The sequence below is a fragment of the Naegleria fowleri genome (assembly GCF_008403515.1).
Source record: "Naegleria fowleri strain ATCC 30894 chromosome Unknown tig53, whole genome shotgun sequence".
Taxonomy (NCBI): domain Eukaryota; phylum Heterolobosea; class Eutetramitea; order Acrasida; family Naegleriidae; genus Naegleria; species Naegleria fowleri.
Window position 1 is genome coordinate 83,895 of NW_025407985.1, and position 25,746 is coordinate 109,640.

Sequence of the window (25,746 nt, forward strand, 5' to 3'; positions counted from 1 at the left end):
GTTTGTGATCTTGGCATTTATTGTGGAAAGGAGGTTCAGAATTTTTTTAAATATTTCATAGAATTCAATTCCATAGTTGAACTTGACCCTTGACATGTTCACAACAATCTCTTTTGAATCAACTGCCCTTCATGCCATACCTCTTCGAAACAAGTTGAAATAGGTCGGAAACCTTTCTTTGGAGGAGTCACAGGAATGAATTTTGTTGAGGTCATAACACCAGTTCCGTGTTTCTTTCCTTCAATCCATTCTCCCTTAAAATTGGTTCCAGATTTTAAAGATCCAAAATAGTACATTCCTTTACCATGTTTCTTGTCTTTTTCCCAATGCCCTTCAAAAACATCTCCATTTGAGTATGTAAATGATCCATGTCCATCTCTTTTTCCATCTTTAACATGCCCAGTATAAACACCGTCTTCGTAGGTTATTGTTGCATTTCCTGTCCTTCTGTCAGAGTCCCAGTCTCCGTCATATATTGTGATCCCATCTGCATATTTTAATACACCCTTTCCATGTCTCCAACCGTGCTTGAATTCTCCAACATATTTGGACCCATCACTGAAATAATATTGGCCTTTTCCATCAGGAAAGTTATTGGAAAAATAACCAACAAATTTGTCTCCAAAGCCGTAGTCAATAACCCCATTTCCATTTTTCTTGTCATTTTCCCATGAACCTTCGTAAACATAGTTGGGAGTAGTATAGCAGCCCTGACCATGTCTCAAATCATCCATAAACTCTCCTTCATAAATGGAGCCGTCTGGATAATGTATTTTTCCTTTTCCGTTTCTCTTTCCTTGAATCCATTCTCCCTCATAAAGTGTACCATCGTTTGAGCAATAGGTTCCATATCCATAAGGCAATCCGTTTTCAACCTCTCCGGTATACTTTCCTTGCATGAAAGGAATCTCTTGAGCCACTTCTGTATATTTCTTCAATGTATTTGTCTCACGAGGAGATTCTGAAAATTCTGAAAATGATTTGTCTTCCAAAAGTTGCGTTTTGCCTTCATCAAATTGCGGTTCAGTTTGTGGTTCATTAGTTTTCCTCATAACATCACCATTAACATCAGAGTCGTCCACAGATGGAATTTCAAGAGTATCATTACTTTGTTCTTTGATTTCTGCCAACACATCTTCTAAATCTCCTTTCTCCTGCTTAACACCACCTGTCTCTACTTTACATTCTTTGTTTGTTACATGCTGAACATCATGATTAATGATATTCATGCTGTCCTGGTTTATAATATGTTTGTCTGTCTCAAACTTATCAGCAACGTGTTCATGCTCATCTGATCCTTCAATTAAAGATGAATCGTTGTTTCCTTCTTTTCTTACAATAGGCATGTCTTCTTGCATTCCCAAATTTTTTTCAAAGTAATTGCTGTCGCTATCCTTGTCGACTGAAGCTTTTTCTCTCATTATTTCCAACTGTTGAACAGAATTAATTTCTTGGTGAGAAGGCTTGCAAATCTGAGGCGCGTTGGGGTCTTTGATGGATAACTGATCCTGATGAAGGCCTGGTCGATTATTATCCAGTTCCACATCTCTTCTTTGGGGATTCGAGATAAAGAGTTCCTCACCATTATTTTGAACAAGATCAACGGACACATCCAATTTGGCAATCGAGTCTTTTGTCTCTTTTACATCTTCTCCGCTTCTGGAATGCTCTTTTAATTTGTGATCCTCCTTCTTTTCATGCTTCTCAGGAGAGTGTTGAAGAACGTCCACTGGAACTGCAATGGCTTCATCCAATATCTCCACTTCTCTGTCTTGGTGAGTTAAATTTGAAATGTTAGATGGATCGCCATGATTATCATTAAGATGAATACTTTCTTTGAGCTGATGCATTTCCATTTCCTCAGTAGAAGTGTTGGGACTAGATGTGGATGCATGTGACGTATGGATCCCCGGTTGCTTTTCTCGTTCCTCTCTTCTCTCCACTTGAGGAGATGATTGTGTCCCAGATGAAACCTTGTGTGGAAAACTTGGAGAACCTGGAGAACGTGACTCTTCTTTAAATTCATATTCAGACAAAAACTGCGAGAGATCGTATGATTTTGCTTTCTTTTTCTTGGTTTTCTTCTTTTTCTTTTTTGAAGGACTTGGGGTTTGGGTTTCAGCATTTTCACCTGTGGACTTGGACATTTTTGGAGCAGACGACTGGTCGTTGTTTTGCTCGAACAAGTGTTCTTCCACTTTAAACCTCGCATTGATCCATTCTGTGTTTAAAGCTTCTGCTGTTGGAAGGGTGTTATTCTTTTTTTCCTCTTCTTTAAAACTTGATGTCGTTGTTGCCTTGTCCTTTATCTTGACGACACGTTTGACAAAGTTATCTCTCTGCTCATTGAAACCAGAAGGAAACTCTTCCGTTTGAACTGCAACATCAATTTCAAAGTCTGGAGTTTGTGTCTTAACTTCTCGTTCATGGATCTTTTGTTTAACTAATTCAACTTCGGGGGAATTTCTTTCGTAGACAAGGTCAATGTTACAAATTCTGGAAGGGACGAAACCAGAGCTCGCTTTTGGTTCATGTATTCTCATTCCAAATAAATTCTTGTTTGACGAAAGATACGAAGAAGCTTGAAGAGAAGAATCTCCAGAGTTATTATTAATAAAAACCTTGGAAGGAGAGCTTGAGTTTGGATAGATTAGAGCGGGGCTAATGTTGATGGTTTTGTGTAGATCGTTCTTCCCCTGCTGTAACACTAATTCTTTTTTCTTTTGCTCTTCCTCCAGCAGTCGAGCAGACAGATATGAGTTTTTAAACGGATCCGTCTCCGATGCAGATCTATCGTTTAACTTTAACGCATTTGAGGTAGAAGTGCCCTTGTAAAAGTTTTCTTTAAGAGGAGTGGTCATTGATGGCCTCTCTACCGGAAGGGAAAATACAAAGTTCTGATCATTAAGAGGAAATTTAGATGAAGGAGTTCCTGTTGCATATAATTGCTGTTGATCATTTACCCTTCTTATATTTGAAAACAAAAACTGTTGTGGTGAGGAAGAGCTGGTAGAAGAGTAAAGATTTGTGATAGTACTTGCTTGGCTGTTAACCTGAGAAGTGGATGGAATGGTTGGTGGTGTTGAATCGAACAATCCGCTCCTTAATACCTTCGCCCGAAAAGAATCGGCTGCTTCATTCCAATTCATTGTAAGCAATTTTTTGGAGGGGTTTTTCCAGCAGACCAGAAACGACCATTCGTTTCTGGTATTGGTCATGATTTGTAATATTTGTCTAAATGTTCACAACCTTAATGTAAGCAGCGGTAGATCAGTCGGTTAGATCGTCAGCTTTACACGCTGAAGGTCATGGGTTCGATTCCCGTTCGCTGTAGACTTTCTTTTGTTTGTTGATCCAGTTTTTAGCTTCTTTTTGTTTTGGGGTTCTTTTTGGGCAAATATTTGTTTCCTGCTCAGTTTTGGGAATTGTCTTTCTCATTGTTAGTACTAAAAAAATCACTGATCTGGTTCAGCATGTCACATTGCCCAAGCACATTTCAATTCGCTCATTCTGAGCTGTACAGCAATTCATCCTCAAATACGACTAAAAACTGTTTAGAATTCGATCCCGATGGTCTACAATATGTCAAATGGATTTATATTGTCTTCGGAGAGTGTGTCCATTCAGCCAGAGAGCAAGCTTCGTTTTATGTTGGACTTGCAAGTTTGTTTTGTTGGATGTGTGCCATCTTTCCTCAAATTCATGCCAATTTCAAAAACAAGGTTCGTTTGTAGTTTCAATATCATCATCTTTTTTATGCATTCGCATCGTACAGGACGCAACTTCTCTTAGTTTGGGGTTTTTATTCCAAGCATTCATAGCGGACAGTTCTAATTTAATTTCATGCATCTTATCGGGACAACTTGCCACTCAAATCGTTGTGGCCCTGTATTTTGTCAGTACTGACATTATTGTCATCTTCCAGTATTTTTATTATTCCATAATGAAAAAACATTTCCAAAAATGGTGGAATTCTAAAAGAAATAAGGATCAACAAACCAAGTCAAATGTCACATCTTTCGATGCGAATATTCATCATCACGAGGATATACACGAGGATGAAGCACATGACAATCATCAAGTCACTTTACTAAATCCGAATGTCACAAAATCCTCCAGTCCAACCCGACTGAATATTAAGGTTGCGTTCGCACTTTTGATGTTACTCCTCTTTTTTTCCTTTAAAACCATGCATTGGCAAGCACAATATGAAAGCCAACAATCACTCGTTTATCCACAACGAATTTACACCTCTACCAATTCTTTTTATATTGGAAGAAAACTCTTTAGTTCTGAAAAATATCATCAGTTAGAACAAAGAGAACAAGATGACAATGACTGGTCCAAGCATGATGCATTCGTTTTTCCTCCCAATACTACAATTTCCATTGTGGGTTATGCGATTGGATGGTTTTGTGCATTGCTGTATTTGGGATCGAGACCTCCTCAAATTTATAAGAATTTTAAAAGAGGAAGTGCAGCAGGAGTGTCAAGAATTTTCTTCTCATTGGCAGTTTTGGGAAATTCATGTTATGTTGCCTCCATTTGGTTATTTTCATTTAATGGAAGGTATTTAATGATGCGTTTACCGTTTTTGTTGGAAACATCTGTCAATGTGTGCATGGATTCCTTCATTCTGTTCCAAATCATTTATTATCACAGAAAGAACTTGAAAAAAGATTCCAATCGAGGGATTGAACATGTTCAACTTGAAGAAGGTAGACCTATTGAGTTTCACCAAAACAATGATGAGAATTCCATTGAACTGGAAAATCATGAACATGATCATCAACAAGAAAACTTGGACGACTCCCAAAAAAGTTCTTCAGAGAAATTGTCACAACAACAGTTACAGTAGTGTGATTTGAATGTCAACTTGATTGGATCCAAGATTGAAAAGATTATTTATTCCATTCCGTGCTGATGCTCAGACGAAAACTTGTTTTTACAAGATCTTCTATTCCTTACTCATCAAGACAATTAGCACTTCATTTCCAATAGGTTCATTCTTGTCAAAGGTTTCTTTCGCCATTCCTTCCAACACATTCAACAATTCAAGTCTCTTCTCTTCCGATCCTTCCACAAGAGCTCTAAAATCAGGAGTAAGACTATTCAACTCGGCAAATTCACGAGCACTGAACGCATGGAAAGGTTGAAATTGATACCAAGCTAAACATTTTGAAAATCCAGCATTCAAGACTCTCTCTCGCAATGGATCCTTTTGATGCAAATGGAAAGGGGATCTCAACGGAACAAGGTTTTCATCCCCATCATGACTATTAAATCTCTTCTTACATTCCATCATGGCTTTTTGCATCACTGTAAAGGAAGGACTATTCTCGGGACGACCCCAAACACTCAATGAAGCCTTTCCTCCCTTCTTCAAGACACGATGAATTTCCTTTAACATTTGATCTGGATTCGGAACTAAATGTAAACAATAATTAGAAAAGACAGCATCAAAGGTTTCATCTGGAAAGGGAAGATTCTCTGCAGAGCCTTCCACCACATGGATCTTTCGATGGAATGGAGCTTGCGTAAGAATTTGGCATCGTTCCCGAGTTAATTTGACCATCTCCGGAGAGAGATCCATACTCGTCAGTTCATAATCATCGGAATTTGGCATTTGGGAAGCAATGAGAAAGGAACCTCCTCCTCCACCACATCCAATATCTAGAATGTGTATTTTCTGATGACGAGAGCATTCATTATTCGCATATAAGGCGAGAGAAGAAATGAGAGATTGAGCAGTGATGTTGGTACTTGGCTCGAGCACTTGTTGAAAGGTCTTTGAGAAGGCGTCCCATTTGGATTTTAATTCATCATGATTGAGAATGCGAGGTTGTTGTGGTGGTTGTGGTTGTGGTTGCATTTTTTGATTTGAAAAATTTCGCCAACTTGTATTTGACACACCGTGGATTAGAATTGCCCGCATTCCATGCAACTCCGACTCCGCTGTCACTCTTCAGCATAACCAACTCAAGAACTTTAATCAAAGACAAGGTTATTCACATTGAGAATTACCTAAATTGACATGTTTCATTTCTTGGATTCTGACAGGTTGAATGAAGAGGATTTTAATTTTCAAATTATTCTTTATATCTTTGAATCAGCATAATAACCATCATCAATAGTGTCACTGGCATCACATATTGATTTCCGAAACTGTTTGTTGTTGCCAAACTAACCACACTAGTGTTAGGTTTAAAAGAAGCAGCATTTTTTTCATAGGTAATATTTCCATTAGTAAAAGTGGAGTATTCATAAGAAGTATCAAAGGCCTTCACTTCACAATTGCAATTTCCAACTTGTTTTTTCCATGATAAGAGTTGAATGGCATCTCCAATTATGGCATGAACATTTTGATTCAAAACAGCGTCGAATTGAGAAGTGACAGAGAACAAGGGAACTAAAGTGGCTTTAGTTAGAGAGCTCTTCACAAAGGTTTCATATGCAGTACCCGTCAAAGCTATATGTGTTGATTTTTGATGTTATTGGAAATAAAAAGTGGACGTAAGGTGTGAATGAAACCAAATTTGGAATGTCAAAAACTCACCTCCAACAAGAATTCCATTGTTGTTCAAATCAGAAACATTTTGTATCACAATTTGAGGATCTTTTCCTGTTCTAACCCATCCCTTCGAAGCCAAACCAAATCCACATTGAAAATGTACAAATTGTGCTCTCTCGACAATCGGTTGAGTTTGTGTTGTCACAATGTCACAATCTCCTGTTGCTACGGCGTTTTTCAGCGTTTGGAAGAAACCCAATTCGATTGTACTATATCTTTTCAATTCATTGGTGTAATTGGTCTTGTAGTGATTGTTAATAATTGCAACCACACTGTCGGCCAATTTTGTTTTTGTTTCCAGCCCTATTATTAGTGACAAGAGTTTCCAAATGATTTGTAAGATGATCAACATCACATCAATACACAGCACAGTATTTATAACCAATGTATATATTCGACTTAATCACACATCCAAAACTCCCTTACTTACATGGTGAAGATGTTGCACTCTCAAAACAAGTCACTATTTTGAAGCGTCCAACGAATGGATCCTTTTCTGGCCATTCAACCTTTGTCGAACATTTCGGAACTGCAAAGAACATATTTTCCGAATAGTATTGAATCCAAGTGGGGCTAGAAACGAGCTCTTGAATGGCAGCATCAAAGGCAGCTGTGAAATTCTGGCTGACTGAAATAAATTGTTGGCGAGAGGGGAAAGTGAAAAGAAGAAGCACGAGAGAAGAGGTACACAATAACAAGAGTGAGTGGTGACTGAATGTCATTCTTTTTTTTTGAGGACGACATGCAGTCAATTGACTGATGTATGAATGTCCATTAGGAAAGGAGATGAGTCCAGAATTCTGGAATCATAAGTTGTCAACCACGCAAAAAAAATCATAACCATAAATGTTGTTCCGGACTACGGCCTCATTTTCGAAGCGAGAACATGTTCGTCATTCAATAGTTGAGTGTTTTTTTTGATTCAGAAAAGGAAAGTTAACGTATCCTCTATGAGTATCAATAATTGTTGATTAGAAAGTTTGGAGAGATTCGAATGGCTACGGCCACATCACGATGAATGCACCTCATCCCGTCCGATTTGAGAAGTTAAGCATCGTCGAGCTGCATCAGTACTGAGGTTGGAGACAACTTGGGAACCTGCAGTGCTGTAGCCTTTTTTCATTCTCTTATTCCTTTCATTCTTAGAGCTAATAAACCAATTTGTAAATATTCTTACTATAGTTAGAGGCTAGCCATATATTAAAGTTGTTTGCTTTAATGATTTTTCAATTCCGAACAATTCTTTATTCTTCAGGATTCAACAACTCGAATATGGAAATGGAGGTTCTCACTTTTTTTGGTACTGAACTCGAGACAGTTGTTTCAGAAAAAACTGAAGAATCTCTTAATGTGGTGTTTGGAAGTGCTTGTTCCCTATTCAGATGTAAATTTTGAATGACAGAGGAGGTTTCTTTGGTTTCATCCTGTTGTCCATGATTGTTAGAAACCACAAGAATTGCTTGCTGGATGTCTGGGTGTGAGAGTACTGAGGAGAAATGATTGGTGGTTGTATGTGTGGTTCGACTCCAACGTTGTTGTGACTTGCTAATTTTTGGACTCGTTCGTAGGGTTGTTGGTTCTCGATTACAAATTTCCTTTTTTGGACGAGCTTCAAAACGAGGTTTTCGATGACGAGTCGATCGACACAAGACTGTTTTGCTATTTCCACTTGCAAACACATTCTGAGGAAATGTGGTTGGAGAAAGGACAGGAATTGAAAGAATTGCCTCAATTGGTTCAGGAAGAATATGTTTTGAGGTTTGTTTTGGAGAACGTTCAGAAGGCGATGAAGGAGGAATAAGAGGATTCATTTCAATCTGAACGGGTGGAGGTACATGACGACGTGTCGAAGAGGGCAATTCAGTTTCAACATTGAAATGGAGAGACAAATCCATGGATCCATCAAATGGATCAGAACATGAGTTTCTTGCAGTGTCTGTAAAATAAGAAACCATGGTGAGTGGTTTGGATCGCTTTCCCTTCAATGGTTGTTGTTGTTGTTTGTTTGGCACAAAGGTGACGTAGCTGAATTTCATGTTATTGTTTATAGGTGTTTGTAATTTTTTCTTTTAACCATGTTATGTGGAGAAAGAGAGACAATGATTTAAATCGAACCAGGTTGAGAGGATTGGCGATTCCTTGGATAGAAATGGACAAAGACAAGATGTTTGATACAATCAAGAATGGCCATCGTTTTGGATCAGGATGGACCATGGACAAAAAAGGTATTGTGATGGATTCTTTAGACAAAGTCAATCGTACGAAATTGTCGACAGGTGTTGACTTGGAATTCAGAGACATTTTATAATAGTATGAATTGGCTTCCCAAAAAGAAGAAACGACATTTACCAATCACATTTCATTAGACCAAAACGATCATTATCTCATTAAAAATCATTAAATGCAGTTTTCTTTTGGAAAGATGAGCGACGTTTATTCTTCAGAACGTCACTTGTTTTGAAAAAGGTTTGAACTTTGGTGAGTTCATCTTCACAAATGTCACCCAATATCTTTGAAACATCCCAAGCTCCAAGGTATGAATCGATCTTGAATGACGAACCAGAATCAAAAGAACGTGACATGAGAAGGGATGGATATTTGTGTAAGGAATTGGACTCGTTTATAGAACTGTAAGAGGATCATTTCATATTTTTGAATCGATATTGCAAGTGATCATCGTTGGCGAAATATCATCTTACTCATTCTTAAACTGAGATTGTCTGAAGAAAAGTCTAAGAAACTATTCCAATAAGCAACTTTTCCAATTTGACTGAATGTCAAAAACCCATGAATCCAAATGAGTCAAAATCGACGATAAATTTGTGAACTTTCTCGATAACTTTTCTGAGCTATTTCCATGCATGAAATCCATAAAATAAAATTCAAAGTTCAATCAGTAAATCGGTCACTCATTTTCCAAACCTCGTGCAGTTTTCAAAGTTGAAGAAGAATTCGACGTAGACACCATTCAACACTTGAGTGTTTTTTTGATTCATTACTTGAAACTGGATATCCACGAGAACTCGAACAAAGGAATGAGAAACCAACAATGAATGGCTACATCTTCGTCACGCAGCAATACCAAGTGGATCAATGTTCAATGAAGGATCTAAAAGATCTTGTTGCACCATGTAACATTAACTTTGGCAGAATATAGGGATTTCCGTATATAGAAAATAATCGATTTCTCTCTTTGTTAAGAAGAATATGGACGGGATGCCTCTCAGGAACATGACGTCTCTCCTGCTACAACCTTTGGTTGTATGAACTGTGAAGGACAAGAAATCAGGACGATTTACTTGAGTTCTAGTTTGGTGATGAATCATGAAAGGACACGCACTCTTGATATTAAAGATTGGCTTCACACCACACTCGATGGGTGCTTTATGAAGGGAACAGCGAATCAATGGTAAGAGAGTAATCAAAACAAGCACTTTAAAATAAGGAATGGCTACGACCATATCACGATGAATGCACCTCATCCCGTCCGATTTGAGAAGTTAAGCATCGTCGAGCTGCATCAGTACTGAGGTTGGAGACAACTTGGGAACCTGCAGTGCTGTAGCCTTTTTTCATTCGCTGATTTTTTGAACAATAACCATAGTTGAAATTTAACAATTTCTTTTTGGTTGCTATTATAATGCTATATTAGCCCTATTTCATCAAAAGCTAGCTACTAATTTCACAATGTTTGGATTGATGTATTGTTCGCACCTTTCAGAATTTTGTAAATTCACTCGAGTTCAGAAAAAAAAGTTCTTGTCTATTCCATTCTGCATTTGCATTTCGATCGTCATGATTCATCAGAACAACAACACTTCCACGACTTACACCGTTCAAGCTGACACACTCACAGAAGGAAATTATATCGTCTATGAAGGAAAAACATGCTTGGTGCTCTCTCGAAGGTTTTTACATCCGGAACGTCGCATTTCAAAGATTTTCTTTTTCCTGAGTGACATTTTCACTGGAGAACGCCATTATTTGTATGAATCTTCGAATGTTGATGTGATCCAATTCCGTATGTACATCGGAGAGAATATTTAGTGATGGATACACGTGCTGCAAGCAGTGACAAACACGACAATCATCGAGAGGTTCCTGTTTATTTAACCCTGTTAACAGAACATGGAGAAGAGAAGTGTGATGTTCAGTTGCAAGATTTAGAAATGATGAAACGAATCATGGAAGGTTTGAATCGAGGAACACATGATGTAAAAGTAGTGGTCTTGTCAGCATTAGGTATCGAAAAAGTGATTCAAGTCAGAGAGGACTAATCAGTTATTGTTGACAAGAAATACTCAAATATTCAAGCAATAATACTTCTCATTGATGGTTCGATCGATTGACAGAAATGAGTGAACATTCGACAAGGAATGATAATCCGTTCGCCTACTAATCACCATTTCCTCTTCAAAAGTATTCTCTTGTTGTAAACTATTGTTCAATAATGCTGTTGATCGATTCACTCGTCGATATATGGGAACATATAAATCCATGATTTGATGTCTCTGAATGGAACAATAGACAGAAAGTAAACGTTCTTGATTTAAGTATTCTTCCAAACTTTCAATCGTGTTCAATAGGTTGTTGATACTGTTGTTATTCTTACTATTAATACTTCTGATGGATGTCGTCGATGAAGAAGACATGACAACCTCTTGATGGAATTCGTTCTTTAAATTCCATAGTTGTGCGATTTTCTTCCCATATTGTTCAATACGTTCAAAATCGACGAGACATGATTGATGGAGCATCCAAGAAGAACGACCAAATCTTGCACCCAACATGTAACCACTAATGGCGCCTACAGTGTCAGTGTCAAAACCATTGGTCGTTACCGAATATAGTAATAGTTCAGGAAATGGAATATCATTGAAATTCATGGAATTACTGTATTTCGATTGCTGAAGGAGTGCTTTGGATGAATGAGCATGAAGAATGATTGATGCTCGTTCTGGAAGAAGGGCAATAACTATAGAGTGAATGCCTCCTAATAAACAAAATCCCTGATTGACACAAGCTTTCATGGGCTTTTGTTTTGCTTTTTTGGCATTCTCTGAAATCTGTGTCAATGAGAGTCAATGATATTATTCAGTTCCATTGTACAAACGTTCATCATGTTCACAACCAATAAGGAAAATAATATTTGTGAAATTCATTGAAAGAAATCTTACCATTTCACGAAGAACTTTTAAAAGTTGATCATTTTCCTTATTTTCCTTCATATAATCAAATAATTCCATCAAAATTGACGAAACAGTATGAATGGAATGATTCAGTGGTTCATACAATGTAAATTGATTTTCATATTTTTCACTTTGATTTCTTTTCAATGAAGGACAAAAACTCTTCTCAAACCAATACGTTTCATGTCTTGCTAAAATTCTAAATGATCCAATAACCAATCGATTGTCTCTTCTCGATTTCCACATTCAATAAATTTGTAAGCAATGACATTGGAAGCAAAGGTGACTGTCGCACTCTCAATGGTCGAATGAGTAGTGAGACATTGTGAATAGGAAAAGTAGGAAATAGCTTTCAAAATTGGATCATCATCATCTCCTAGATTATGTTCTAAAGAACAAGTAGATGCATGTTTGGATTTTCTTTGCATCTTTTTGGATGGTTCATCTTCAAGGTTCAACGGTTCAAAGAATTTTTTCGATTCACCCAATATATCCATTTGGATTAAATAATCTTTCAATGCAAAGCAAATGGGCGCAATAGAACATCGCATCATTCCTCCAATTCCAAATGTACTCGATCCACTGTTGTAGGCACAGCAATTCTTTTGTGACAATTTTTTTAGAGCTTTCGAAGTGTTGGATCCAAATTGACTGAAAGCTCTGACATTCTTTGCTAATTCAATTCGAATGGGTGTGACATTTGACTTTTCATGACAAGAACGAGTACTCTTGAAACAATCTCCTTCTGTGAAACCAGCTTTTAACCATTTGGCCCAAAATTCCACAAATTCAACCTTAATGGGAATTAATTGGTTGTTGGAATTCACAAATTGTTCATCAAAATTTTGATAATTTACTTTCACAAATTCAATGATTGCTTTTTGAGTGCAAGACCTTGTTGAGTGTCATCACTGTGAATTCCAATAGGACGAATGTGACGTAAAAACACTTCAGTCGCAGATTCTTTTCGTTCTTTTTTCGAAAGTATTTGTCTCTTTTTTTCTAATGGTTTAAAATCTTTAGATGCCATTAATTCCTTGCTTGGAAATCCTTTGGTTAAAATTTGTGAAAAATCAAACATTTGTAAATCCTTATTTCCATAGAATTTTCGAATTTCTCCACTTTTCCATCCTTCAATGGGACAACCTACGACGTCACCATAGGCATGACCCCAAATAGAGCCCATCAATCGATCTTGTATTGACAAGGTGTCCTTCAATGGATCCGCAGCAGGAGATGGAATGTTCATTATTCGAAAAGAAGGATCCTGATGATCAAGATTGATCATTGGAAGATCCTCTTGATCGGAAGGGCATGTTTTAGATTGAGAGTCATGATAAGAAGAGGCATGGATGGTTCTGTACTGTTTTTTGAGAGAAATTTCCTTTTCAATTTCCAAAATGTCATATAACAGTCGATCGGTGTGTGAAAAGGAATGGTCTTCGTTATGCTCGAAATCAAGAATGTCATCTTCCTCGATGTTTGAAATTGTTTCCTCATGATGATGATCTTGTTCTGGAATGGTCAATGGTTGTTGTTTCTTCTTGCAAGAGGAAAAGGAGGACGATGACATTGAAAATTTTTTTTTAAAGTGATTTTCAATTTTGGATTCACTCTCAGAAATGAACCGTATGAAAAAGTTCAAATTGGAAATGGAAATTCGACACGAAATTCAGTGATTTAATTAGAAAATGGTGTCATCGAGAGTTGCAATGAATTGACCATCGAGTAAGATTTTTCGATCATTCTCTTCAATTTCTTTTCCAAAGTAATTTTTGAAAACTTGAGGGAACAAATAATTAGTGACACCTTTAAATTCAACGTTGAGCAAACCTCTGTGTTCACTGTTGCTCTTTTCTCCAAGAATTGCATCGGTAATGTATTCCTTAACAAAACCAACAGCTTTGTCTCCCAACTTTGGACTCTTAATTTGTTTGAGAGTAAAACCTTCCACACGGAAAGTAATTTGTTGCAAATATGGCTCACTGTTAATAGTATCTCTAATAAATTTCATGAGAATATTGGTGTGTAAAAGTTGATCTTGTTTAGAAAGTTCTTCATAACTCCTATCTCTCTTGGTATCGGTCACTCGAACGACGATTTCATCAGCAGTGCACGCACTAAATCGATCGGTAATTAGATACTTTTTGATAATTGGATTGTCACATTGTTCAGCTTTCTCAATCAATAATTTGATCAAACTTCTCATAACACATTTCTGAATGACTTGTTGTCGCTTTGGTGATAACTTTCCAAACAACACTTGTCTCAAGTATTTAGCTTCAACAATATATTTAAAGAATGGACTGTCATCGTTTTGAACATCTTGCAATAAAGCATCAGTATCCAACTTGTGCATGGTCTTGTAATTGTTATTTGGATCTTCTAATTTTGATTTTAATCCAACACGAATCAATTCCTTGTAAGTCTTACAATTGAGAGTCAATTGTGTATCCACAAATTTCATAATATTAAAATTAGCGCTTGTCATATCAACTGAAACAAATGAAAATCCATCATAATTTCCAGTGTAAACCTCTTGTTGAACGTTGGTCAAATTTGGGAAAAACTTTTCCAAATGATCTACAGACTCAATGGCCATGGGATAATAACGTTTATAATTCTCAATCCAAAGTTCTTCTGGTTTCACTTTGGAAGAATTGAAATGATTCACATAAACATCCGAGTTTTCGATGATGTTCAAAATACGATTCACACTTTCATTGGTAACTAAAGAAAACAATCCTTCGGAGGATCGGAATTGTTTGTCCACAATCTGTAACATGGTATTCCACTGTTTTCTACATCCCAAATAATCATCATACAAATCCAAATAATATTCAAAATATGGACTTGTGATGATGGAGATGGGTAAATTGTAGTCTTTACAAAACTTTTTTCGCAATATTTCTTGTCTGTTGGTATTGGTTGAGTTTGTTAATGAATTTGTTAACGAACTATTATTTGATGGCTTTTGGACGACAACGCCTTCAGATTCGGAAGACATTCGCTACGAGGATGATGATCAATAACTATGAATCAGAAATGTAAAATAGTAATAATTAGAATGAAATGACTAAATATGAATGATGATGGTGGTGTTATGATGGTGATGACCAGAAGAAAATGTATTTTTTTGATAATGACGAAATCACGAGATGGTGCGACTCGTTCATATCTTTCACTGCAAGTTCACATCGAAACATGCGTTTCTGAAAATGATCACTGCAAGAGAAGCCTTTTCGACGGTTTGTCTTTGACCATCTGAACGTGATCACATAAAACAACAAAAGACTTCCAGTCAAGTCTTTTGAAAAACCGACAGCTGATTTCGAAGGGATCACATTCATGTTGTTTTTTGCGATCACGTTCAGATGGTCAAAGACCAACCGTCAGGCAGGCAGTCAAAGACATATCGTCAATACAGTGATCATTTTCATAAATTGAATTTCAAGCATTTTACACTCGAACTTTTCGTGTGTCTTGAAACAAGATAATGATCAATTTGCAAATTGCAAAAAAATTTGGAATTTGCAAATTTTTAAGACGCCAAAAATTTTGGAAAATCTGTTGAAGCGTCTTTAAAGACTATAGACATGTGATAAGAAACACATATGAAACTGATGATCATGAATAAAAAGAACATTGAAATATGGCCGTTGGTAGGAGTATAAATAAAGTTTACCAATGGTACGAAATGACTTTCAAATTACGACGACGTAATCTGTTTCGTTACAATCCATCCAACGAAAAACATACCTTTGTACATCAGAGATGAATTTTTTATTATGTTTTCAGGTTGAACTGATCTTTAGAAAGAAAAACAACTATAATTTCAATGTAATTATCCTTGCAGTTTAATCAAAATGGTCAAACAGATGAAAATGATACTTACCACATCTAAAAAACCTTCCAAACAAAACTTTAGAATGATGAATTTGTATAACATTCAAAAAAGGTGTAAAGATTCTTTTTGCTGAAATGCTTAGTTACATCCTTCATTTCCTATCTAAAAACTATAGATACCTCTTCAACTATAGTGCAACCGTTTATAATTTGGTCGTTTCAAAGTATTTGTCCTTTAAAGACCAAACGAATAAACATGTTTGAAAGTCCTTTATTTCGACCAAGGTCATGAAACTCAAAGGTTAATATCTTAATCCTGCAGCCAACAAATTCTCGACATATCTAATCTGTTCCTCATTTGGAAACAATTCGACATTCCTTGATTGAAATCCATGGCGGACTGTACAGGTTGAGGATTATCCTCTTCAACATTACGTGTGTCTTGTTCATCAGTGACGTCCATAAACAAGGAATACACATCTGTGTACAATTGATAGTCCCACTCAATGGTTTGTTTCTCTTGAGTCGATTTCTCATCGAATGCCTTGTTCAAAAAGTTCTGGAGAGAACGAATGAAACACGGAAGAATAATCTCTTCCACAATTTCCTTGATTCTAATGTTAGTTCTTTGTGAAATGGTGGTCAATTTTATCTTCATTATTCCTTGTGGATTGGGAAATTTATAATCTTCCCCCAACACTTGCTCAACAAAAGAACGATGGGAACATGGTTTGTTCAAGAACATGCAGCTTGGGCACCTTTTAAAAGTGCATTTGGGTTTAGTCTTGGTGGCAGGTATTTTGTTTTTTGTTGGAAATTCTTTCATGTAATTGAAATTATTACTTGTCGAAAGAAAGGACGTCGACGATGTAGTTTGGACCTTTTATGAGTGACTTGTGTTGTGAACATCATTTCATCCCTCTTTCACTTTTTTACACATTTCAAAACTCTTCATGAACAACACTCTCTCAATATCTACTCTCTCAAACAACACCTTTATTGCCCAATTACTTCTATTCGTCTCTGTTAATATATGACAGTACAAAATTTCCAACATCATCAGGGTCTCTATCGCTCTTGAATAGCCTCACGATTATCTTTATCGTCATTTCTTTCTTATAATTGCACAACTCATTAGTGAATCCGAATACTATTTTTTACTCTTTATTTATTCACTGGGACCCAAATTCATAGACAAGATGAATCTTTTGACTATGATCAACTCTTTCACTCCATCATCCGGATACTATAATTTGGTTGTTTGAAGTACGCTTGGTAAAGCTTAACAGAGACCATCTAAAAGAATCGTCATAAGGACCCTCTTGACCCTTCATTCGATCTTTCAAGAGAACGTTGGACTTTGAAACTTTCTTCAACTTTGATGCGCCTGGTAATCATCTTTCAAGATTCTCCTAGTGTGAGCAGGTTCACAAATGTTACTCATGTCAACGAATTTACTAATGCTTCATATCTTTTTTAAACTGATCAACGACTTATCAGTCCAATCAATATTCATGAGTGTAGCATTTAGCTTGGTGAGAGATCCTCCCATCTATTTGAGACAAGTTCACTTACTAAGGTAATATATTAAGACTGCTCAATATGGGTAAAAGTAGACCTCGTAGAAGTTATTCCGTCGCTGCAAATCAATGTGAATCACGTGAGCAATTGATGTTCATTCCTAAAGTGTTTCAAGACAAAGTTTCCGATTAGGAAATTTTAGCAGTAGTATATTCTTTAGTACCGAGGTTACTCTATTCAGAAGTGTAGGAAGTAATCCGGCGCAACCCTTGATGATTGGCACTTTTGCTCATCACCCCTAGTCTTGGAAAGATTATCAACGACTCAACGAATATTGGGTTATTAATTTTAGATAAGATTGTGAAGATGGAAAGATTGCGAGGATCTTGGTCAATAAGATCACCTTTAGATTTAGATTTACTTCATATCATACCGACCTTAATCTCCTGATTGCCATTACGTTCATTCACAAGGCCGACTTCATAGCATTTCCCTTTTTAACTGCTGCTCGCCTTGTGAATTCAGTGAATTGAAATAGCCTGATGTTGAGATTGACAAAACGGTCGTATCACTGGTAATCTAATTGATCACAATCTTATGAATCAACCACACCTATTTTAGCCAAGACATAATCCCAAATTTTTACACCGTTGTAGTCCTTCCGGTTGATAAGACCCAACAATTATCACACATTTCATCTCTTTCATCATCTAGAAGTTGCCTCCGCAGTCATACTTGTTCGCTCTCATTTAGTCAAAAATCAGTATCAGCGTTCTCGCCAAACGAAATGGATCCATATCATCAAACGAAATGGGGATGGGAGTTTTGTACTCAACCGTTTTGATAAATGTTTTTTCTTCAACAAGAATAAAATCATCTTCATTGATAGCCACTTTCTCAATGTTTTTCTTGAATATCAACATGATATATTATTAAGACGCTTCTTTACCACTCTCTAACAACTGCAACTTTCATACTGGTGATATCAATACTCTCCTAATATACTCAGACACAACAATCGGATTATAATGTCTCTCATTCAATAAAGTGAATGCACTACTTCCGACATCAAAACAGTTTTTGTTACTCAGTTTCTTGACCTTCTTGTTGATGTTAGGCTGAGATGCAACAGTAAAAGTTAACGAAACTATTCTGTTTCTTGGTGTTCCTTTTGAGATAGCATAGTCCATGTGTGAACAAAGTCTGTAAATGATTGTAAATGATTATTCTGGTTGTTTCGTTTTCAAATCTGATGGCAGACAATAAATGTTCGACGTTTTTTACGACAGTGATAACAATTATATACAAAGAAATCGCAAAGACAAAGCTAAAAATGACCCCAAAACGATCGAAAAAAAAATTTCACACTTTAATGCAAATTACAATAAAATCTTTGACACTTTCCTAATCCATCATTTCCTTTTTTATACAGCCTGTTGGATAAGTTTCATCGAAAAAAAAACACAACGTTGTGAATATTATGCCCCTTTTTTATCATGCCAAAAGATATTGTTTCATATACCGGGTACTGTCTGTACTGCAATTTTTTATGCAATAAATGTCATCAGGAATGGCTTGTAGCTATACTACCGAAGAAGAAGTTTTTATGGAAGTTGGTTTCAAGAGTAGAGAGAATATGAGTTTATAAACCCCAAAGTTTTTAATGTCGTTTAACTGCATTGTGTTTGTTATATTGTAACTTCCATATATAGAAGAATCAACAATTACCTTAACTAGGTTTGTTGATTTCTATGATGATCCCTATGAAGAACAAGTGATGTTCACTTGATGATGACAATAAGTGATTGTTGTATTGTAAGGTTCAGGAGTTCTTGAAGATGAGATGACAGATAATGGCACACAAACATACTTGGAGTCTGATCTCAACAACTACTTATCAAAAAAAGATTGTTCTTGGTTTGGAGGTTGATTTGTTGGGTTATTGTATTTGTGGTTTTGGTTTGGGTAGTTGTTTGGTCAATTCAACAAAATAGTGTGTTTGTATGCAATTATGTGTAATCCCATCAGTTTGTTTTTTTGATTGGGTCAAAACACCAGAAATATGTTTCACATTTGAATATCAATAACATTGGTTTGAAATATATGGTTTGTTGTCTCTTATACAATTTTCAGAAATTTGGACCAAAGTGTCTATCACTTGATAGTCATTTTCTTCGGGCAATGAATACAGTGTTGTAACTGTCGCTTTATATATGTGATTGATGACCAATCAAAACGGCCACAACTGGTTGCCATTTATTCGTATGATCACTGATTGTCTCCATAATCCCATCCATCCCTAGGTGGAGCCAAAGTTGGTTCTTGGGAGAGTTGGAGAGAAGATCAAGAAAGATTTTTATACAATTAATCGAAACTGTTTTCTCAGACTTTACAGGAATTAGTTTGTTTGCAACTTTTAAGCTAAACCAACAACATAGTCTTTAAAGAAGATACTGGTGAAAAGAGCATTTAAATTATTAGCTCGACAAGAAGCTGTCGTCAATGATATTTGCAACATGCAATGAATTACTTTACAAGTGTTCAAACAACGATCTTTTAGACCGATCATTGAAATACATTATAAAGAAGAATATTGTGTTTTTTCGACTATATGCGTGAAATTTTACGACCTTCTTGATATAAACAGAAAACCCATCACGATGACTACAAATAAAGTGCCTTAACAGCGCTGTTGTAATTGATTCGACCAATGAAATAAAACTCCCGAAGAAAAATCACCGTCAACACAAAGGGCAATGAAAATGACCAAATATGAACTTTATTCAAAATCTACAAATTCATCAAGCAAAAACAAAAAAATGTCCCAAAGCAATACATCCTTCGCTTATGGTTTCGTTGCTGGTGTGGCTGCCACCATCTTGGTCTGCAAGATTGCCAAGTGCTGCTGTTGTAGTGGAAAGAAAGACGGCGGTTGCTGCGGAAAGACTGAGTCCAAGTAAAAGGAAAGAGGACTATCTCGCCGAGAAAAGATGGCTTAACAACCTTTTGTTGTTGTCGGTTTCTGAATTTCCATCATCGTCATCTTTAATAAATTTATCTCAATATTTTGGATAATAAGGTTTTTCTTCTTTGAGTCAAGCATCTTCGTTTATTGCAATTTCTGTAATACTTCATTGGCCGACAATCGTTCGTCGGGATTCACCTTCAACATTTCAAAAGTAATGTCTGCGAGAACCGAGATGATTTCCATGTCTGCCGCCGAAGACCCTGATGAACTACTCCAAGCTCTCTGAATTTGTGTCCTCAAATAATCTGTATCGTTCTCAATAATTTTACCTTTCACATCAGTGATAAAATCTCCAACGGAAACGAGTTGGTAAAACATCACTCCCATAGACCAAACATCGGTCTTTAAGTCGTATCCCTTACGAGAGGTCATCTCAGGAGACATGTAGGAGGCTGTAAAAATGATTCAGCAATACATATACCATTCGTTCATAAATATTAATATTTAAATTCACCAATATTAAATATCCAATCGATAGTGCAATTGTGTTGCAGTGAGTCATATGTTATATTCGATATATAATATGAAACACATGGTTTTGTTGTAAAACATGAAGCATTAATCATACATAACACGAGTCATACATATTGTCATGATCAATCATGAGTCATAAACCTTGTCATGATCATATTAAACACATACCTGTACCAGCAATTTGCGTCTCCGTCTTAAGGAGGGTCTTTGCCAAACCAAAGTCAGACAAAATTGGTTTCAATGTCTTTGCATGAATATTAATAGAGTCAATGAGCACGTTTTGAGGTTTAATATCACGATGGACAATGCTCATTTCATCATGAAGATACGTGAGTGATTCCATTAATTGCTTCATAATAGATCGAATCATGAGTGGTGTCAAGACATGTGGTGCATTTTTCACCAAGTCGTACAAGTCACCATGACTATAGTAAGGCATGGCAAAACACAAATAACGTTTCGTCTCTACACCCATTAAACCAATATCACTGCTTTGAACTTCAAAGACGTCAAATATTTTCGCAATATTTGGATGATCGAGTTGAAGCATTTGAATTCCTTCTCTCATGGAACGGTTAAAGTTGATCACGCTGTCAATTTCAATGTATTTAAGAGCTGCCAAGGTTGGAATCACCTCAGAGAAATTGTTTGCGAGGTATACTAAAAATTTGGTTTCACGTCAAAGCATTAAAAATTAGAAGAAGGATGAACAACATTGCGCAATTAGGATAATTGTAATGTCATCGTTCATTCCATTGTCGTGGTGACCATTACATAAATACTTATCCAAAATGCAACATTGTCCTTACTTACCTGTACCAAAACCACCCTTTCCAAGTCTCTTCAAAATTTGATACTTTTCATTCACTAACTGAATGTTGGTATTTCTCTCAACAATTTGTTCCATTTGTTCATTTTCAACCTTTTCTTTTATAATTCGAATTTTTGCAACAGAAGGTGTTTTTGGAATGTCCTCAATCCATTCTAATTCAACCCAATCATTAATACCATTTTCAAAATACTCAACAATATATCCCTTGTCATAGAGATGATTCAAATCAGAACAATCTTCTTCAATTTGACATTTTTCAAAGATTACCTTCAATAATGAAGCCAAAGTTTGATTGCTCTTCTCCTTAATTTTCTTCTTTTTTCCATTATATTCAACCATAAGAAGATATTCTCCATCTTCGAAACTCAAGTCATTTGCATTAGATTCTTTCAATTTTTCACCAATAGAAAATATTTCAGTCATTACCGTTTTGTTTGTATCAAAAAGTAGAGGAGTGATCTTGTTGATCTTGTCAATCAGTTCAGAGGAATCGGGACCATTAAAAAGAGCTTCAGGATTAGCATTCACCAAATTAAAGATACAATTCAAAAGATGTTGTTCCTTGGTTTCAGACTTTTCTTTTTCAGATGTGGCCTGAAGAGCATTAATTGCTTCCTTCAAATATGGCAGAACACGATCAGGATGTTTTGAAACAGCTTCATAAACTTTTGCTGCATAGGAATATGCATTTCCAGAGGTAGCATTTAAAGTAAAGTATAAGGGCTCAAATTTCTCTACAAACAAACTCCAATCATTGTTTGCAAGTGCGGGCATTATTGGAGCAAGAAGAACATGGTTTTCAACAGTACTCTCAATTTCTAACTTCAAATATTGATACACTCTCTCATCATGTAACAATTCAACTAAAAAATCCGTTTTAGAACGAGTACCAAAAGTCAGCTGAATGAACATGGCAAGGAAAGTTGTTTTGAACATTCCTAATCGATCCAAATGTCTAATCAACACTCTAAACAAGGTCCGAAGCTCGATACCAACATCAGGTGATTTATGCATTTGCATTGAAACGGAAGAGACCAATGTTCCAACTGAAAATAATTGATCTTCCATCATCTTCAAACTTGAGTTGGCTGCATCGTATAATTGTTTCTGAATAGGAGGTAATTGATTCGGATCGGAACAGCCACTCTCTCGTAATATGGAATCACGACTCTTGTAAAGTGGTTCCATAGAAGCCACATACATGCTGCTGTTGTAAATAATTTTCTCTTCTTCGGGAGTGAGATCGTTGAGTCTTGCTTCCATTTTTTGTTGTTGTTCTGTTGAGCGAGAGGATGACGATGACGAGATTATTCGTGATGAGTTCACACAGACAGAATGGTGACATTCACCACTAGAGGTCAACAATGTGATCTCTTGAAGTTTGAGTGATGCGAAAGAGGTCAGACCCGCCACAGCTATTAAAAAATCAGAAAAATGTGTCATTCATCTGAATCACCGTCTTTATACCTTCATCATTAGCTGAACACCTTATTCTTACACTTCCATCCTGATCCAAAAAATATATATATATTCATTATCGAGATATCTTTGCCAACAGAAGAAATTTTCGAAACAAAACTTTGCAATCTTCAAATGTACACGCACAAGGATTATCGGAAGTGCAAATCCGTTCTATCCGATCGGATCAAGGACACAACAACTTGAATTTCCATCTTCCAATTCGTGTTGAATCTAAATATTCTATGGCCAAATGCAAATTGACGTTCGTTGAGTGGACACTAAAAGTACGAATAATAGTCTCAAAATTATTCCAATTTGGATCGCTCCACAATTAATGTGCACATTCAGCTGATGATTTTGGAAAATTTGACTTCAATTATGATGAGTGGTTGGTTTCAAAACTCAACCCACCACCTTCAATAATAACCAACAACAAAAGAATAACAACAAGATGAGCCCTAATGTTTACGACAAACAACAAGAAGGTTTCCGAGATAATGTAGCCTCTTCGGAGGAGCAAAATTACCATTCTACTCATAATCGGAGTGCAACCGACAATCCAAACCAAAATCATGACCATCATTATGATGAACACAGCCAAAACATGCCTGAAGAAACGATTCAAGATGGCTTTAGTTTTGGAAGGGAATATTCATCATTTACCTCGCATCAACCTGTGCTAACTAATACTATTCCAAATCAAACTAAAAATAACAGAAGTATCAAAGAAGTTACTACATCACCATCGTCATCACACGCCCAACTCGGAAACAATAGTAATGATGATAAACTACATAATGAAGTAGAAATTGAGGAAGAAATTGAGTTGAGGGATTTCAACGATGATTCCACTCCAAGACAACACTATGGAGGATATCAGGCGCACAACAACAACAACTTATCAGCTCCTTCCGAAAGCGCTTTTGAGAGCGAATCACTTGTTGAAGAAGGAGAGCATGAACAATTATTCAAGCAACTTCGAGAAGAACAACAACAACGTAAACAAGAATTACGTAAAAAGACTTCATGGGGTACCATGCTGAAGGAAACATTCAAAGTCTTTTTACCCTTAGGTTGTACAACCTTTGTGGGAGGTATTGCCGTGGTACAGAAAATGTTTGTTGATCAAAAGAAGTGGCTTACTGAGAATGAATTTATGGAGGTATGTGTGCATAACAGAATTACTTGTTTTTGATCGAATTATACATTTATGATTTAACAAATATTAAAATATTACTAATACTACTAATATTACTGTATAATCATTGAACATACCTATTTTGATAGATTTATGCATTGAGCCAAAGCTTACCTGGTCCAATCATTAGTCAAGTTGTTTTTTCAATCGCCATGCTTCGATTTGGTTTTTGGAGTGGATTTTTATCGAACATTCTTTTTTGTGGTCCTGGTTTATTGGGATGTTTATTGTTTGGTTGGTTAATGGCAGATGTAAATATTGATGAAAACTCGCCACGTTGGCTTTTAAATTTACAATTCGGTTTGGCCACTTCAGGAATTGCTTTTGCTGTATCATCGGCTTGGAGAATGGCTGGCATGTTAACTAAAATGAAGAGTCAAGTATTTCCTTATATATTGGCAGGATCTGTTGCCATTACCACCATGATTTATAGGTCCATGTGGCTATTACCAGCTCTAATTGGATTGGGTGCTGTTATTAGCTGCATTTATTTGAAAATGGAGGCTTTCATTATTAAGAGAATAGAGGATTATCATATCAAAGAACAAGCAGTTGGAGCTGCAACGTTTGAGGATGAAACAATGACCATGAAACAAAAACTGAAATTTCTTTGGATACTTTTGCGAAGTTTCGTTAAACCAAAACCATCAGTGATTGTGAACAATCAGGTCACAGAAGAACCTTCTGCGACGACAAATACTCAAGTTGAAATTGATGTGGAACATGAGGAACACGCAAGAGATGCGAATATGACCAAACAAGTTCGAACACATTCTCCACTTTGGCTCGGATTTACCATGTTAGCCATATTTATCATGTTGTTTGTGGTCTTGTTGGTTTGTTCTGCCATTTTCGAAAAATACAAAAGACCTCATGCTTCTCCCACTGGTGCTGACGTTTTCAAGGAAAGTATTCTAGTTTTGTCTTTTTTCTATCGAATGGGAACTTTCATATTTGGCGGAGGAGTGGGTGGAATACCCCTATTAAGGCCAGAGATGATACAAAGACAATGGATGACCAAACAGCAATTTATGAATGGTTTTGCTGTTTCGAATGCTTTACCAGGACCCAAGTATAATGTCGCAGCATATTATGGAGCTTCTATTGGTGTGAAGTTTTCTACCTTTACAGTTCTTAATAATTCGACATCAAATTCTACATTAATTTCCAATGTGACCAATATCATGACACAATTTGATGCAGATTTTTACAATGTGACCAATAGCACATCATCTGTTACTTTAACCACACATAGGACCGCACTCTTCTTCATATTACCTCCCATTCTTGGATTATTATCAGGAATTTTCTTCCATCTTCCAGGTTATTTGACCATGACAGGATTTCTTCCTCTTTGGAGAAAAATAAGGGAAAATAATGTAATCAAAATGTCATTGGTAGGAGTGAATGCTGTTTGTATTGGATACGTCATTTCAAATGCCATCGATTTGTGGATTGACAATGTTGGCATGAACCAATATCTTGCGGCCTGTACCATGTTTTGCTTTTTGCTGAACCATTTCGATTTCTCACCTCCTATTATTGTACTTGCTGGTGCCGTTGTGGCCATTGTTGGAGGTGAAATTGGATATGCTATCTTTGGATCGTAAGCGTACCATCGATTAA

General features: G+C 36.4%; 11 protein-coding genes across 11 annotated transcripts; 2 read left to right on the forward strand and 9 right to left on the reverse strand.

The window, feature by feature from the left end:
* Positions 1-98: 98 nt before the first annotated feature.
* On the reverse strand, positions 99-3,149 carry FDP41_006684 (uncharacterized protein; the record flags this gene model as incomplete). Its single annotated transcript, XM_044710345.1, has 1 exon — positions 99-3,149. One exon carries the CDS (start codon positions 3,147-3,149, stop codon positions 99-101), a length of 3,051 nt encoding a protein of 1,016 aa, XP_044558787.1.
* Positions 3,150-3,473: 324 nt separating this feature from the next.
* Positions 3,474-4,858, forward strand: FDP41_006685 (uncharacterized protein; the record flags this gene model as incomplete). The annotated part of the gene is made up of 2 exons (XM_044710346.1): positions 3,474-3,722; positions 3,776-4,858. 2 exons carry the CDS (start codon positions 3,474-3,476, stop codon positions 4,856-4,858), a joined length of 1,332 nt encoding a protein of 443 aa, XP_044558788.1.
* Positions 4,859-4,957: 99 nt separating this feature from the next.
* FDP41_006686 (uncharacterized protein) lies at positions 4,958-5,872 on the reverse strand (the record flags this gene model as incomplete). The annotated part of the gene is made up of 1 exon (XM_044710347.1): positions 4,958-5,872. One exon carries the CDS (start codon positions 5,870-5,872, stop codon positions 4,958-4,960), a length of 915 nt encoding a protein of 304 aa, XP_044558789.1.
* A 217-nt stretch (positions 5,873-6,089) lies between these two features.
* FDP41_006687 (uncharacterized protein) lies at positions 6,090-7,293 on the reverse strand (the record flags this gene model as incomplete). The annotated part of the gene is made up of 3 exons (XM_044710348.1): positions 6,090-6,469; positions 6,557-6,874; positions 7,002-7,293. 3 exons carry the CDS (start codon positions 7,291-7,293, stop codon positions 6,090-6,092), a joined length of 990 nt encoding a protein of 329 aa, XP_044558790.1.
* Positions 7,294-7,815: 522 nt separating this feature from the next.
* On the reverse strand, positions 7,816-8,607 carry FDP41_006688 (uncharacterized protein; the record flags this gene model as incomplete). The annotated part of the gene is made up of 1 exon (XM_044710349.1): positions 7,816-8,607. The coding sequence occupies one exon, from the start codon at positions 8,605-8,607 to the stop codon at positions 7,816-7,818; it is 792 nt and encodes a 263-aa protein (XP_044558791.1).
* Positions 8,608-10,872: 2,265 nt separating this feature from the next.
* FDP41_006689 (uncharacterized protein) lies at positions 10,873-11,817 on the reverse strand (the record flags this gene model as incomplete). Its single annotated transcript, XM_044710350.1, has 2 exons — positions 10,873-11,637; positions 11,749-11,817. 2 exons carry the CDS (start codon positions 11,815-11,817, stop codon positions 10,873-10,875), a joined length of 834 nt encoding a protein of 277 aa, XP_044558792.1.
* Positions 11,818-11,951: 134 nt separating this feature from the next.
* On the reverse strand, positions 11,952-13,333 carry FDP41_006690 (uncharacterized protein; the record flags this gene model as incomplete). Its single annotated transcript, XM_044710352.1, has 2 exons — positions 11,952-12,517; positions 12,655-13,333. 2 exons carry the CDS (start codon positions 13,331-13,333, stop codon positions 11,952-11,954), a joined length of 1,245 nt encoding a protein of 414 aa, XP_044558793.1.
* Positions 13,334-13,444: 111 nt separating this feature from the next.
* On the reverse strand, positions 13,445-14,767 carry FDP41_006691 (uncharacterized protein; the record flags this gene model as incomplete). Its single annotated transcript, XM_044710353.1, has 1 exon — positions 13,445-14,767. The coding sequence occupies one exon, from the start codon at positions 14,765-14,767 to the stop codon at positions 13,445-13,447; it is 1,323 nt and encodes a 440-aa protein (XP_044558794.1).
* Positions 14,768-15,916: 1,149 nt separating this feature from the next.
* Positions 15,917-16,264, reverse strand: FDP41_006692 (uncharacterized protein; the record flags this gene model as incomplete). The annotated part of the gene is made up of 1 exon (XM_044710354.1): positions 15,917-16,264. The coding sequence occupies one exon, from the start codon at positions 16,262-16,264 to the stop codon at positions 15,917-15,919; it is 348 nt and encodes a 115-aa protein (XP_044558795.1).
* A 3,972-nt stretch (positions 16,265-20,236) lies between these two features.
* FDP41_006693 (uncharacterized protein) lies at positions 20,237-22,724 on the reverse strand (the record flags this gene model as incomplete). Its single annotated transcript, XM_044710355.1, has 3 exons — positions 20,237-20,547; positions 20,798-21,289; positions 21,443-22,724. 3 exons carry the CDS (start codon positions 22,722-22,724, stop codon positions 20,237-20,239), a joined length of 2,085 nt encoding a protein of 694 aa, XP_044558796.1.
* Positions 22,725-23,373: 649 nt separating this feature from the next.
* Positions 23,374-25,730, forward strand: FDP41_006694 (uncharacterized protein; the record flags this gene model as incomplete). The annotated part of the gene is made up of 2 exons (XM_044710356.1): positions 23,374-24,084; positions 24,210-25,730. 2 exons carry the CDS (start codon positions 23,374-23,376, stop codon positions 25,728-25,730), a joined length of 2,232 nt encoding a protein of 743 aa, XP_044558797.1.
* Between the last annotated feature and the right edge of the window lie 16 nt (positions 25,731-25,746).